The sequence below is a fragment of the Rhinopithecus bieti genome, unplaced genomic scaffold, assembly GCF_001698545.2.
Source record: "Rhinopithecus bieti isolate Rb0 unplaced genomic scaffold, ASM169854v2 scaffold_40559, whole genome shotgun sequence".
NCBI classification, from domain to species: domain Eukaryota; kingdom Metazoa; phylum Chordata; class Mammalia; order Primates; family Cercopithecidae; genus Rhinopithecus; species Rhinopithecus bieti.
In genome coordinates this window covers 766,996-782,097 of record NW_016817388.1, presented here as the reverse complement: position 1 = coordinate 782,097, position 15,102 = coordinate 766,996, and the positions used below count along the sequence as shown (strand labels likewise).

Below are 15,102 nucleotides of genomic sequence, written 5' to 3'. Positions count from 1 at the left end.
TTTTTTTTTTTTTTTTTTTTTTTTTTTGTTTTTTGAACTAAGTGGCTTTTTTATTAGAGAAAGCCGGAATTACAAAGGACTTAAGAATTGGCATTGGGGCCCTTCTTCTTGCCAAAGGTGGGCACAACGTTGACAAAGCGCCGGTTGTACTGCATCCGGCGCTTAGACCGATGGGTCTTCTTCTTCTTCTCCTGTTTGGCCACCTTAGGAGTCTGACCTCTCACTTTCCCAGCACGGGCCAGGGAACCATGGACTTTACCTCCAAGCATGCGGCCTGCTACTTCCAGGGTAGTCAGGGCCTCCACCCCACACTGGCCCAGAGTGGCCTCATCCTCCAGGGGGGTGCCTGCCAGGAGCACGACTTGATCTTCCGGGGCAATGCCCTCCAGTGAAGCTACATGAGCCTTGATCTGGGCGACCGTTTCCTGGCCGGTCACCTCGAGGGTGTGTAGCTCCTGGGCGCGGACAAAGAGCTGCATGTTGACGACTGAACCGTGGGTCCAGCTGCCGCTACCGCGAAGATGGAGTCGAGAAAGAGGAAGAAGCGACGGCGCGTCTGCACAGACCTCGAGCTGCGTATCACGTCACTGTGTTCCAGTTCTTAAATAAATAAGAAAAATATATATGTACTTTAAAAAATCACTTAATATTACTGTTTGAGGCCGGGCATAGTGGCTCACGCCTTTAATCCCAACACTTTGAGAGGCTGAAGTGGGTGGATGACTTGAGGTCAAGAGTTCAAGACCAGCCTGGCCAATATGGTGAAACTCCGTCTCTACTAAAAATATTAAAAAAATTAGCCAGGCTTGGTGTGCACGCCTGTAGTCCCACCTACTGGGGAGGCTGAGGCAGGAAAATTCCTTGAACCTAGGAGGTGGAGGTTAGAGTGAGCTGAGATTGTGCCACAGCACTCCAGCCTGGGCGACAGAGCGAGACTGTCTCAAAAAATAACAACAACAAAAAATCAACAATACTGTTTGAACAGCCCCGATCATTTAATATTCTTTTATAACAATTTATAATGGCTATGAGGTAGTCTGTTATGCAGATGGAACATAATTCATTTTTTTGACTCTGCTTATGGATGTTTAGGTTTCCATTTTCTTTGATTGTTTCTTAAAAAAACTACATTTTGAACATTCTTTGCTGTACAAATATTTTGCGCATGTAGCACTGATTTTTTTTAGGTTGAGTTACCAGAGGTCAAATTATTGAGTTAAAGAATATAAACAATTTATATTGTTGCTTTTGAAATATATGACCAAATTATCTTTCAGAAATATTGAAATAGCTCACATGCCTACCAACAGTAGTTAGTTCCCATTTCTCATGATCCTTGCCAGCAGTGGATATTATTAAATAAATTTCTAATTTTAAAGAAAAAAACACAGTACTTGTTTTTATTTGCACTTCTGTTAATAGCAAGATTAAACATTTAAGTAGATTATTGACCTTCTTTCAAAACTGTATTTTAATTGTGGTAAGAAACACATGAAATTTGCAGTCTTACCCATTTTTATTATTTTTTCACATGGTACTAGTGTATAGATTTTACCAGTTTTTAAATGTACACTTCAGTAGCGTTAAGGGTGTTCACATTGTTGTATAACAGATCTCTAGATCTTTTTCATTCACAAACTGAAACTGTATCAGTACACAAGAATGTTCTATTTCCCCCTTAAATGTTCCATTTCCCCTTTCCTGTAGCCCTTGGCAACCACCATTCTACTTTCTGTCTCTATGAATTTAATTTCCTTGAAAACCTCATGTAACTGGAATAATAAAGGATTTGTCTTTTTATGATTGGATTATTTCATTTAGCATAATGTCCTTAAGGTTCATCCTCCTTTGTAGCATGTGGCAGAATTTCCTTCCTTTTTAACGTTGAATGGGACCCATTGTATGGAGAGACCACGTTTTGCTCATCCATTACATTTCATTGATGGACACTTAGGTTACTTCCACCTCTTGGCTATTGTGAGTAGTACTGCTGTGGATGTGGACCCACAAATAGCTCTTTGAGAGCCTGTTTTCCGTTCTTTTGGATGGATATCTGGAAGTAGGATTCCTGGATCATGTGGTAGTTTTCTGTTTGTAATTTTTTGAGGAACGGCTATACTGTTTTCTATAGCAGCTGCACCATTTACATTGCTGCCAACAGAAGCATTCTGATTTCTCCACATCCTCATCAGTGCTTTTTTTTGTTTGTTTGTTTCTTGGATGTATCCTCGTGTAGCTATCCTAATGGGTGTGAGTTGATTTCTCATTGTGGATTAGTGATGTTGAGCATGTTTTCATATGTTTATCGGCCATTTGCATGTCATCTTTGGAGAAATGTCTATCAATTTCTTTGTACTTTTTTTCTTTTTTTTTTTTTGGTGAGACAGTCTCACTCTGTCACCCAGGCTGGAGTGCAGTGGCATGATCTTGGCTCACTGCAACCTCTGCCTCCCTGGCCCAAGCAGCTCTCCCACACCAGCCTCCCAAGTGGCCGAGACTTCAGGCACGTGTTACCATGTCTGGCTAATTTTTGTGTATTTTGTAGAGGTGGAATTGTAACCTCCCAATGAGTTCACCTTGTCTGCTGCCTAGACAGAGCCAATTTATCAAGACGGGAATTGCAGTGGCAAAAGAGTAATTTACACAGACCCCGCTGTGTGGGAGACCAGAGTTGTTGTTTTATTTTTTAATTTTTTTATTTTTTTGAGACTGAGTCTCGATCTGTTGTCCAGGCTGGAGTGCAGTGGTGCAATCTCGGTTCATGCCATTCTCTTGCCTCAGCCTCTTGAGTAGCTGGGACTACAGGCACCCACCACCACACCTGGCTAATTTTTTGTATTTTTAGTGGAGACGGGGTTTCACCGTGTTAGCCAGGATGGTCTCCATCTCTGACCTCGTGATCTGCCCGCCTCGGCCTCCCAAAGTGCTGGGATTACAGGCGTGAGCCACCGCTCCCGGCTGGATCAGAGTTTTTAAAGACAATTTGGTGGGTAGGAGCTTAGGAAGTAGGGAGTGCTGATTGGTCAGGTCGGAGATGGAATCATAGCAGGGTCAAAATGAGGTTTTCTTGCTGTCTTCTGTGCCTGGGTGGGATGGCAGAACTGGTTGAGCCAGATTACTGCTCTGGGTGGTATCAGCTGATCCTTCGAGTGCAGTTGCAGGGTCTGCTAAATATCTAAAGCACGGATCTTAGGTTTTACAATAACCGTGTTATCCCCAGGAGCAATTTGGGAAGGTTCAGACCCTTGGAGCCAGAGACTACATGACCCCTAAATTGTAATTTCTAATCTTGTAGCTAGTTTGTTAGTCCTGCCAAGGCAGACTGGATCCCAGGCAAGAAAGGGGTCTTTTTGGGAAAGGGCTGTTATCAATTTTATTTCAGAGTCAAACCATGCATTGATTTCCTTCCCAAAGTTAGTTGAGCTTTATGCCCAGGAATGAACAAGGACATCTTAAGGATTAGAAGCAAGATGGAGTCAGTGAGGTCTGATTTCTTTCACTGCCATAATTCCCTCAGTTATAATTTTACAGGGTCAGTTTCAGGATTTCGCCATGCTGCCCAGATTGGTCTCAAACTTTGAGCTCAAGTGATCCTCCCACCTCAGCATCCCAAAGTGCTGGGATTACAGGCATGTGCCTGGTCTTGCATATTTTTTAAATCAGATTTTTTATTTGTACAAATTTGTGGGGTTCAAGTGCAATTATGTTACATGCCAGGTTGCACAGTGGTGAAGTCAGGCATTTAGGGTACAGGTAGTTTTCATTGTTGTTGTTGAGCTTGATTTTTTTTTTTTTGATGGAGTGTCACTCTGTCACTCAGTCTGGAGTGCAGTGGCACGATCTCAGCTCACTGCAACCTCTGCCTCCCAGCTTTAAGCGATTCTCCTGCCTCAGCCTCCTGAGTAGCTGGGATTACAGGTGCCCACCACCATGCCTGGCTACTTTTTGTATTTTTAGTAGAAACAGGGTTTCACCATATTGGCCAGGCTGGTGTCAAACTCCTGACCTTGTGATCTACCTGCCTCGGCCTCCCAAAGTACTGGGATTACAGGCATGAGCCACCGCACCTGGCCGATTTTTTTTTTTTTTAAATAGTTGGTTCTGAGATTTTGATCCTGTCAAAAGAAAAGTTACAAAAAATTTTGTTTAAAATTAAATTGGCTTTTATTAGTGATTCATGAATCAGGGAGCACCTGATCTAAAGATTTAGAAAAGTCTTTGCCATTTTGTTTTAAATCATTATATAAACCATACTTGTTATTTCTTATTTCATCATTTGAAAAAATATGTGATTCCTTCTCTTCACCTAGATAGTCCACAAACTTTTGGTCAGTAGTTTACTTATCAGTAAGATCTCCCATAGGCATATAGACCAAGCCTGCTATTGCAAATGTTTTGGCCTGTTGACCTCAGAAAGGTATTATTAAGGTATAGTATGTAAGTATTGAAGGCACAGTAATGGCTTGCTCTGTAGTGGGGGTCTGCAAACTACTGCCACCAGTTTTTGTCGATAAAGTTTAACTGGAACCCAACCATGTTCATTCAGTTAGGCATCTGTGAGTGCCTTTTCACTATGCACTGCAGACTTGAGTAAGAGGTGCAGAGACCCTGTGGCTTTCAAAGCCTCAAATATTTACTGTCTGACCCTCTACACAAAAAGATTGCCGAGTGGTGCTTTATAGAATTTTATCTTTGCTTCATAGACATTTTACATTTTATAGAAAAAACATTCCAGGGTAGAAAATAGAAGAAACTTTCTCCTCGAGTTTTTGGTTTGGGCAGATCTGTGTACCATGCTTTCAGGGCAGTGGGGTTGTGAAGAGACACACAAGTCTCTTAGATGAGTCTTCAGAACTGCCATGTTTCCCAGGAAGGGGATAACCCACGTGTCTGCTGCCTGTGTGTATCCAGCTGTAATGTCGCCAGCAGGTTTGAGAAATCATTCCTGTTGTTTGATATGGTTGTGAGATTTTATCTTTTTTCATTTGTTTATTTTAGAGACAGAGTCTCGCTGTGTTGTCTAGGCTAGAGTGTAGTGGTGCAAATAGCTCACTGCAGCCTAACCTGGGCTGAAGGGATCCTCCCACCTCAGCCTCCTGAGTCGTTAGGACTACAGGTGTGCACCACCATCCCTGGATGATTTTTTGTTTTTAAACGAAAAATTCAAATAATGTGGAAACCAAGCCACACCCAACTTGATAGTGAGATTTAATAATTCTTGGAATGGGCTGGGTGCGGTGACTCACACCTGTTATCGAGCACTTTGGGAGGCTGAGGCAGGAGGATGGCTTGAGGCCAGGAGTTTGAGACCAGCCTGGGCAACATGGGGATATCCTGTCTCTACAAAAATGTAAAAAATTAAGCAAGGTGGCTTGTTCCTGTAGTCTCAGCTGCTAGGGAGGCTGAGGTGGGAGGAACACTTGAGCCTAGGAATCTGAGGCAATAGTGAGCTATAATTGTGCCACTGCACACCAGCCTGGGTGACAATGAGACCCGGTCTCTAAAAAAAAATGAAATAAAATGAAAATAATAATTCTTACAATGAAGGTAAGAGAAAAGGAGAATGGGTGGCCATCTAGGTGTGATGGGGGTTCTTCATGGTGGAGGAGACACAGAATACTCTGGAGACAGCCTATCACCGGGAGGCAGATATCCAGACTTGGCATAACAGTCTTTCAGTGAGACAAGAATTCTCTATTTCCTTTTTTTTTTTTTTTTTTTTTTTTGAGATGGAGTCTCGCTCTGTCGTCCAGGCGGGAGTGCAGTGGTGTGATCTTGGCTCACTGCAACCTTGGCTTCCTGAGTTCAAGCAGTTCTCCTGTCTCAGCCTCCCGAGTAGCTGTGTATGCCACCATGCCCGGCTAATTTTTGTATTTTCAGTAGAAACAGGGTTTCACCATACTGGTCAGGCTGGTCTTGAACTCCTGACCTCAAATGATCCACCTACTTCAACCTCCCGAAGTGCTGGGAATACAGGCGTGGGCCACCACACCCAGCCCGTTATGTGCATTATTATGACAGACACATAAGCTAGTCTGGGGAGTTTGGAAATCTATCTATACAAATCTAAAATTTTCCAACTTACCTAAAGGGCATAGTTTTGTCAGGGAGCAATTTCTTTCTTTTCTTTCTTTCTTCCTCCCTCCCTACCTCCCTCCCTTCCTTCTTTCCTTCCTTCCGATGCAGTCTCGCTCTTGTTGCCCCGGCTGGAGTGCAATGGCATGATCTTGGCTCACTGCAACCTCCACCTCCCAAGTTCAAGTGATTCTCCTGCCTCAGCCTCCCGAGTAGCTGGGATTACAGGCATGCGCCACCACACCTGGCTGATTTTTGTATTTTTAGTAGAGACAGGGTTTCACCATGTTTGCCAGGCTGGTCTCAAACTCCTGACTTCAGGTGATCTGGCCACCTCAGCCTCCCAAAGTGTTGGGATTACAGGAGTGAGCCACTGCGCCTGGCCTCAGGGAGCAATTTCTGATTGGCAGCTTTGGTTTGCTAAATTATAGACAGTTGCCCTTTAATCTCAAACCATACAATTGTGCTATCATTGAATTTCCTTCTCCCCACCAGTAAATGCCATGGCAAGATCTAGTTACCAAATGATACTTTCTCTTGTGTTATAAAGGTAGCATCTCTTAATACATTTGAATTTGCTATTTATTTTACATGAAATAAAAATAATTTATGTCAAAATTATTATTTATTCTGAGAGTATTATGCTATTTACTGTATTTAAAATAATTATTACTTTAAAAAGTTTAATGTGTTACTAGAAAAATTCAGACAATATGGAAGTGTATAGAGCTTAGAAAATGAAATGATCTCCCCCTGCCCACCACCATTTTCACTGTACAGATTTACAGTATTAGAGGTTGACCATGATGGTTCAATGTGATGTTTTGGAATAACTTGTTGAAACTGGTTAAAACTGCTTTCAACTTTCCCAAGTTTCCTATTTTCTTTTTTAATTTATTTTACTTTTATATTTTGAGACAGGGTCTCACTGTCACCTAGGCTGGAGAGCAGTGGCATGATCATGGCTCATCACAGCCTTGACCTCCCGGGCTCAAGCAGTCCTCCCACCTCAGCCTCCCAAGTAGCTGGGACCACAGGCGCATGCTACCATGCCCAGCTAATTTTTGTATTTTTTGTAGAGACAGGGTTTTGCCATGTTATCCAGGCTGGTCTTGAATTCCTGGGCTCAAGCGATCTGCCCACCTCATCCTCCCAAAGTGCTGAGATTACAGGTGTGAGCCACTGGGGCCAGTTTCCTATTTCATAGTTGGACTTGGTCTGTAGCATCTGAAAGTGGCCAATTATCAGACTCCTATTAGATAGAAGTGCAAAGTTCTGCCTGGCTGGGAAAAGCTCAAGCCCTTTGGGGAAAATTAAGACCCCAACTTTGAACCATTTGTTCACATTACAGAGTCATGGAGGCAGCCTGTGGCATTGGAAGGCCACCCTGGGGAAGCAGACTGGTTTTGGTTGCAGTGGAACTTGAGCTTTCACACTCTTTCATAGTATGACCTTGGGCAACTTAACCCCTCTGACCTTCCGCTTTCTTACTTGGGAAGTGGGGATATTCAAATCCTCACAGGACAGTTGTGGAGTTTAATTACACAAGGAAACACAGCTATACCCTGTTGGAGAAATTCAGTCAAATAGGAGAGACAGAGGGTATCTAAACATCATGATGCAAGCAAGGTTAATGGCACCAGGGGACTGCACAGCACGCGGTTGTGTAACGGGGCAGAGAGCCTGGGAAGTGATTTCCTTGTAGAATCCTGGCAGAGGAGCGGGAGTTTACTGGTGGCTGGAAAGGGTGAAAGTATGAGGGCAGAGGTTTAGCCGTGTGGAGCATGCGATGTGTGCGGGAAGCATGGCCAGATCCTGAGATGGTGGAACCCACCAGCTAACTTGGCTCTGGTGCAGGAATCCCATGATAACCGGACTTGAACCACTCCTCCTCCTGGCCTCCTCCCCTTGGCACGACACAGGCCTTCTGTGTAGAGGGCCTTTTTCCTTTTGCTTTCATGGCTATCTCACACCATCCTTTAGGCCTCAGCGGAAGTGCCATTTTCTCAGTAAACTCTCTCCACCCCCACTTAGTCCCTCCATTCTTTAAAATTTTGTTTTAAGTTGTAAAAAACACATGGCCTAAAATGTACCACCTGGTCCATTTCTAGGTGTACAGTTCAGTGGCGTGAAGGATGCTCACATTGTTGTGCAGTTGATCTCCTGAACTCTTTTCATCTTGCACAACTGAAACTCTGTACTCACTCAGCTGCCCCCCACCCCCTCTCCCTCCCATACTTGGCAGCCACCCTTCTACTTTCTGTCTCTGAATTTTTTTTTTTTTTGAGATTTGGTCTCTCACTCAAGCTGGAGTACAGTAGCACAATCTCAGCTAACTGCAACTTTTGCCTCCCAGGCTCAAGTGATCCTTCTACCTCAGCCTCCTGAGGAGCTGGGACCATGGGCGTGCCACCATACCCGGATAAGTTTTTGTTTTTGGTAGAGATGGGGTTTTGCCCTGTTGGCTGGGCTGGTGGTCTTGAACTCCTGACCTCAGGTAGGGGATCTGCTTGCCTTGGCCGACCAAAGTGCTGGGATTACAGGTGTGAGCCACCGCACCCGGCCTTTGCCTCTGAGTGTGACTGCCCTTGGTACTTCATACAAGTGGAATCATACGGTTGCTGTCTTTATGTGACTGACTTATTTCATTTGGCCTATGTCCTCCAGGTTTAGCCCTGTTGTGTGTTTTTCCATTCCTATCACACGGTGTCCTTTCCTGTCATTTCTACGTTATAATTAGGAAGTCGCCTCAAAAGCTCCGAGCCTGCTGTGTACTCTACCGTGTGTCCCGCTTCCACCCCAGCTCATGGCACGTAGCAGGAGTTCCACGAAGAGTGACTGAACAGAATCTCCAGTTCCAACCCCAGTCTGTCTTTCCAACCTAACGTCCACCAGTCCCCTCTTGACTAGCGCCTTACAGCTGTGGCAATAAATTATCACAAACTTGCTATTTGGAACCTCTTACAATTTGGGATGCTGGAAGTCCAAAATCCGGGTGGCAGCAGAGCCGTGCTCCCCTGCAGAGGCCCTAGGGGAGAATCCTGCCTTGCTTCTTCCAGCCCCAGGGGCTCTGTGGCTGGGGGCTGCATCCCTCTCCCTCCTCCGTCTTTGTCTTCGCATGTTCTTCTGTGTGTGTGTCTCCTGTCTTTGTCTTATATAGGCACTTGCCATCAGATTTAGGGTTCACTCCAGTCATCCAGGATGATCTTTCCTTGAGATTCTTAACTTAATTATATCTGCAAAGACCCTTTTTTCAAATAAAGTCACATTCACAGGTTCTGTGGATCAGGACATGGACATATCTTTATGGCAGCCATGATTCCATGCGACTGCACCCTCTGAGAACCCTGTCCCCCAGCTGATCTGGCCTGGTCACGATCTCTGGACCATAGGGCACGCTTTTCACCAGGCTCTCTGGGTGGTGGTGTTGCTCCCCTGGAGGTCCTGCTTTTTTTCCTTGAACACTGAGATCCCCTGCTCTCTCCTTCCCTCTCATGTGTCCTTTGACTGCTCCAGGGGAAAGGGACGCCCTTCTTGGAAAGCTTCCTGCTGCTGCCTGGGTGCGGCTCACTCTCCCGTTCCAGAGGCTCTGTGGGGTCTCTCGTCTGTACCTCCACAGGGCCCTGGAGGCAGAGCTTGTGTTCCTGCTTCCCTGTGTTCCCTATGGTGCCAGAAACATGAGTATAGAGACTCTGGGAATACGTGTGGGGGATAATACGGACCCGGAAAGTGGGTTCAGACACATACTAATATTATCAAAGTGAAGACAAATAGTAGACCTGCAGTCATAGTCACCCTCAGTTGTAAGAATACATATGTGTGGATATAAGCAGGGGATTTAAATTTGCCTTTTGTTTTTGGCAGGGAGCAGGTGTTAAATCTAATGAGCTTACATACCAAGTGGGTTGAAAGAACAATTGACAACCCCAGAGACATGCAGGGCCTGGTATCAAACGACAGGCTGGCTGCACTGCTCAGAAGGTCAGAGTCAAGGTCCTGACTTTCCCCCGCTGAGGGCCATGCCATCTCTTGTGTGACCTCTGGAATAATTTAAATGTCACAGGAAGGGCCTGGTCCCAGAAGGTTTGAGCTTCCAGTAAAAGCGTCAGGGCTGCCTCTGGTGGTGGATCTCTCTGGGCGTCTTTTCCAGCCAGCATCCCCCCGTCCATGGCTTCTGCTCCCCGGCATCTCTAGCTTCCTTCCCGATTTGTTAAGGCTTCAGCCTCCGCCTGACTGGCTGGCCTTGCAGTTTGAAGGTCTGTTGTCATCCAGCTGCCTTGGACTTGTTGGGGTCCAGACTCCTCATCCCTGGTGTGGATTGATGTGCACCTTGGTCCTGCCAGCAGGAGAGGGCAGCGTGGGAGGAGCAGAGGCTCATGTGTCAGGGACTGTGGGGCAGGGGGCTCTGTCAGGGGATTTCGGTGGGAGGCCATGAGCGGTGGATCCACTCCAGTTTGGAGGTTGCAAATCACCCATTGTGGATATCTTCTTTTTCAGATTGATTGTGTCCTGTGCTGAAGATGTTTCCGGAACAACAGAAAGAGGTATGTCATCACAAATCCAAAAATAAATAACCCACATGTTTTGACTCACACGGGTTAGTTCTTCATTCGTGAACCATAAACCCATGGGTTGCTAGAGGAGGTTTCATGAAAGAACAAAGGCCCACCCTCCTGTACCTGCTCCTCCACTCCCACCACTGGTGCCTGCATGGCCTTCATTTTGGGTTCCAGTGACTCAGCTGTGGAGCACATTCCCACCCACAGCTCGTGACTCAGAATTCGCCCAGGCTCTGCCTCCTACCCCTTGCTTGGAGCCGTCTCCATCCAGTCTGCCTTCCTGCTTTTCTACTCCATTGACTCATCCCTGAATTCTCCTCCCTTCAGGTAGCAGCCCAGGGGAATTTCTGCCATTAGTTTCAGGTTTGTCCCACTTGTTGCCTGGGCTTGGTTTCATACAACACAGGCAAGATTGGCCCTTCTGCCTGCAGCCTGGCTTCCCAGGCCTCCATGCTAGCCCCCTGAGCCTCTCTCCCTGACTGGGAGGAGGGTAGGACAGCCATCATGCCAGCCCCAGCTAAGTGTCCCTCCTTTGGCAGTACCTGTTGCCCTGCCTGCTGTGGTGCAGTGCACATTATCACTTGGTGAGGCTGATGAAGTGGAGCAGCAGCACAGGGGCCTGTCTAGGGAGTGTGCACCCACACACACGTGCACACACTTGCACATGAGTCACGCATTCACACAGTCACATGGTCCCAGCTCACTGTGCCCAAGTTGAAAGCACGAAACAATTTATTTCAGAGAATCTTTCCAGAAAGTCCTTTGCTAGCTCTCACATCTTTAATTTCAGCCCTATCTTTGGCTTCAGGTTCTTCTCAGCAGTCCAGCCTGCTTGCATCCCTTAACTCTAGGCTGGGCTTCCCCGTTTTCAAAGGCAGTGTTTTGGTTTGTTTTTTAACTTTTAAAAATTGGCTAGACAGGCATGGTGGCCTGTGCCTGTGGTCCTATGTACTCAGGAGGCTGAGGTGGGAGGATCCCTTGAGCCTGGGAGCCAGAGATTGCAGTGAGCCAAGATCACGCCTCTGCACTTCAGCCCCGGCGACAGAGCAAGACCCTGTCTCAAACCAAAAACCAAAAACCAAAAGAATTGGCTGGGCACCATGACTCATGCCTGTAATCCCAGCACTTTGGGAGGCCGAGGTGGTTGGATTACTTGAGGTCAGGAGTTCGAGAGCAGCCTGTCCAACATGGGGAAACCCCATCTCTACTAAAAATACCAGAATTAGCTGGGCATAGTGGCACGTGTCTGTAGTTCCAGCTACTTGGGAGGCTGAGGCACAAGAATCTCTTGAACCTGGGAGGTGGACGTTGCAATGAGCTGCCTGGGTGACAAAGCGAGACTCTGTCTCAGAAAAAACACACAAAAAATGAAAAAAAAACTGGGCTATAATATGTACAGTAAAATGCATAAAGTGTCCCAATCTTATGTATGTAGCCCAATGGATTTTTGTTTTTTTTGTTTTAATAGAGACAGGGTCTCTCTTTGTTGCCTAGATTGGTCTCGGACTTCTGGCTTCAAGTGATCCTCCTGCCTCAGCCTCCCAAAGAGCTGGGATTATAGGCATGAGCCACTGAGCATGGCCTAAATGGATTTTTATATACCTGTGTAACTACCACTCAGATCAAAGTATAGATGTTTCTGGCTCCCCAGAAGGTACTCTGTGCCCCTTTCCAGTCAGTCCCCCTCACTTCCACCCCTAGAGGTGACCTTACACAATACCTATACCAGGCATGCTTTTTTCCATCTCATTTTGAGTAATACTGAGACCAAGCTGCTTGCTCTGGGAAATACCCGCCCATGAAGTTAATGAAACTGCAAGGTTAAGGGCATAGTTCCCTCAGGATTGCCCTCGCCTCCAACACCAGTTGCAAGTTTGGGGCTTTCGTGAACCACCTTCAAGTTTAATAATTCACAAGAAAAACTCACAGAACTCAAGAGCTGTTATCCTCAAAGATGCTGCTTGTTACAGAGAAAGAACACAAACGAGAACCAGCCAAAGCAAGAGCTGGACGCACGGGCAGTCAGGTGGGGTCCAAGGGCAGAGCTTCTGGTCATCCTCCTGAAGGAGTCACGGGCGGAGTTGTCCTCCCAGCACCCATGTGTGGCAGTGTGCAGAGTCACTTGGTGTAGCTAGAATGATCGCCTGGTTTCAAATCCATTGCTCTTAGAACAAAGTCAAAACACCTGCATGTGGTCTCTAGCACTCTGCAGGATCCAAACCTTTCTCCAGACTTCTTTCCTGTGCCCCACCTGCCACTCCAGTGCACTTCTTGTTCCTTATTTCAGAGCTTATTTTAGAGCCTTGAATGTTCCATGCACTCTGACCCCCATGGACTTTTACAGATGTTTTTTTCCACTGTCTGGAATGATCTCTTCCCCTAGCCTTCATACTGTGTTGACTGGCTAACTTCTCCTTATCCTTCAGGCATCAGCTTAGAAGTCAAGAAGAAGCTTTCTAAACCTTTAACTGTAAAAGATATTTTTATCTAATCACCTCCCCAGCAGTATCCTGTAGTCAATGCCAGTTAGAAATAGAGAAGGTTTAGGTCAAGCCTTTCAGTATGCTAGTGTCTGGTTGTTTAGTGGAAAGTAATTCAGGTTCCACCTAATCGAATATGTAAGGACCAAATGCAGTATGACTGATTGTTTTGGAATCTAGACCAAGGGTACACTGAGTATGGAAGCACTTTCCTCTCAGCACCTACTGCAAACGTTACTAATTAATATGAGGTTGGCACTGAATTGAGATTTATTTACCGTTCTTGAAACAAGATTCATACAGCCTGGGAGTGACATCTTAGTTCTATCTAAATAGTAGTACTGACCTTAAATTTTAGTTTTTTTTTTTAACACATTTTGGGGGTAAGGAATCAAATGTAGTCTCTCTTGTTAAAACAGCTTTATGACTGTAATAAATCTAGAAAGAGGAGAAAGGGGAGTGAGAATCTCCCTTGTTAGTTAAACATGTTCCATTTGCACAGTGGTTTGAGTTCCCAGGAGAGCAGTATCCGAGCTGATGGATCTTCTCCATAAAAAGGCCTTGGCATTGGGCCATTGTGAAATTAAAATGAATTCAGATTCATTCATGCATGCAACTTTAATTTACAATTAAAATATTATGGTTACATATTTTAATAAGAATAATTAGATGGACCCAACTGAATCAACTCTTCTGTTTAATGAGACAGAACCCAGACTCCAAATGGAAAGGCAGGTGGCTGTGACAGGAAACGCATTTCAGACAGTGTCTTTTGTGGAGCTAGGCATTTTTGTTCTTTTTATATTCGAATGTCCAGAGTAAGCTGTTTGATTTTTCTGTACTACTCAGGATGCTTGCCTCAGCCTTGCTGAACTCATCTTGTCGGGTGTATGAGTGAGCATTTGATCCAGCTGCACACAGTCCCTTCCATGGAGTCGGACATTCTTGCCCAAGCACCTGCTCCCTCCTCCATAAGGGCACTGGGCTCTTTCCTTGGCACAGAGCTCAGTTGGTATAACTAGACTGTTCGTCCCTGTGTGATGTGACCTGAAGTGTGGGCTGAAACAACCCTTTTGAATGTATGTGTGTATGCATGCATATCTCCCCTGCTTTCCTGGATCATGATGGCTGCATTCTACTTTTAGAGATTTATCCCTTTAGAATAAGTGCTTTTCCCCTTCCCAAATGCACATACTTCATACTAGGTATAACAGCAGCTTCTAGACAACTACCAGTTATTGACATTTTAGCGATGATACATCCATCAGTTCTTTGGCAGGGAATATCCTGAGTAGGGCAGGCCGAAGTGGGCCCTGGAGAGTTGCACAAACCATGAGGACTCCACCACTGAGGGAGGAGATGGGGCGCTATGGGGAGAGCCGGCAGGGAGGGATGTGTTGCCATTTTGGATGAGCAGCCCCTAAGGTTAATATTAATATGTCCAAGATATGCTTATGCTGACCCATGGTCATATTCTGGACTCGCTCTAGGAAAGCATGTTTTTGATATTGGGAAACTGACTGGAAACTGACTGGGCTGGAACTGATGATATCATTAACAAATAAATAATATTATCTAGGATCCTGTGATGCTGGGTACTTTGATGGGAAGCAACAAGACAAAACATTTTCCCACTCCCCAATACCTAAATTTGTTGTTCCTCTCTCCCTTGTTTCTTCTTTCTCCCTTTTTTCCCCTCCCATCCCCCGCCTCCATTTTTCTCAGTCTCTATTATACTCAGTTATTAAGTGTTCCTATTTGAAAAAACAGTTAGGTTTCCATAAGAGGCAATTTACAGTCTTCTGTAAGCAGACAAGCGCTGGGAATATTGTCTTCACGCATACACACCAGGTTTCAGAGAAGGCTGCTATCATTCTGAGCACTACATTTGTGTTATAGTTACTGTGAGGACTCTGGTGTTTTTTTCTGAGCCTGTCCCAGAGAAAGATCTTCCTTCCTTTTTTTTTTTTTTTTTTTTTCTTAACTCT

The 15,102-nt window shown here is 45.4% G+C and overlaps 2 protein-coding genes across 4 annotated transcripts in view; one reads left to right on the top strand and one right to left on the bottom strand.

Moving 5' to 3' along the window:
• Positions 1-15,102, top strand: part of LOC108517883 (sorting nexin-10) — an 84,070-nt gene that overhangs the window by 47,711 nt on the left and 21,257 nt on the right. For all 3 annotated transcript variants that reach the window (XM_017855984.1, XM_017855986.1, XM_017855985.1), the window contains one exon: positions 10,573-10,619. In XM_017855984.1, the coding sequence (XP_017711473.1) occupies positions 10,596-10,619 (24 nt within the window). In that variant the 5' untranslated portion in view covers positions 10,573-10,595. The remainder of the gene's footprint in view (positions 1-10,572; positions 10,620-15,102) is intronic.
• Positions 29-585, bottom strand: LOC108517882 (ubiquitin-like protein FUBI). Its single transcript, XM_017855983.1, has one exon. The coding sequence runs from the start codon at positions 477-479 to the stop codon at positions 81-83; it is 399 nt and encodes a 132-aa protein (XP_017711472.1). The 5' UTR covers positions 480-585; the 3' UTR covers positions 29-80.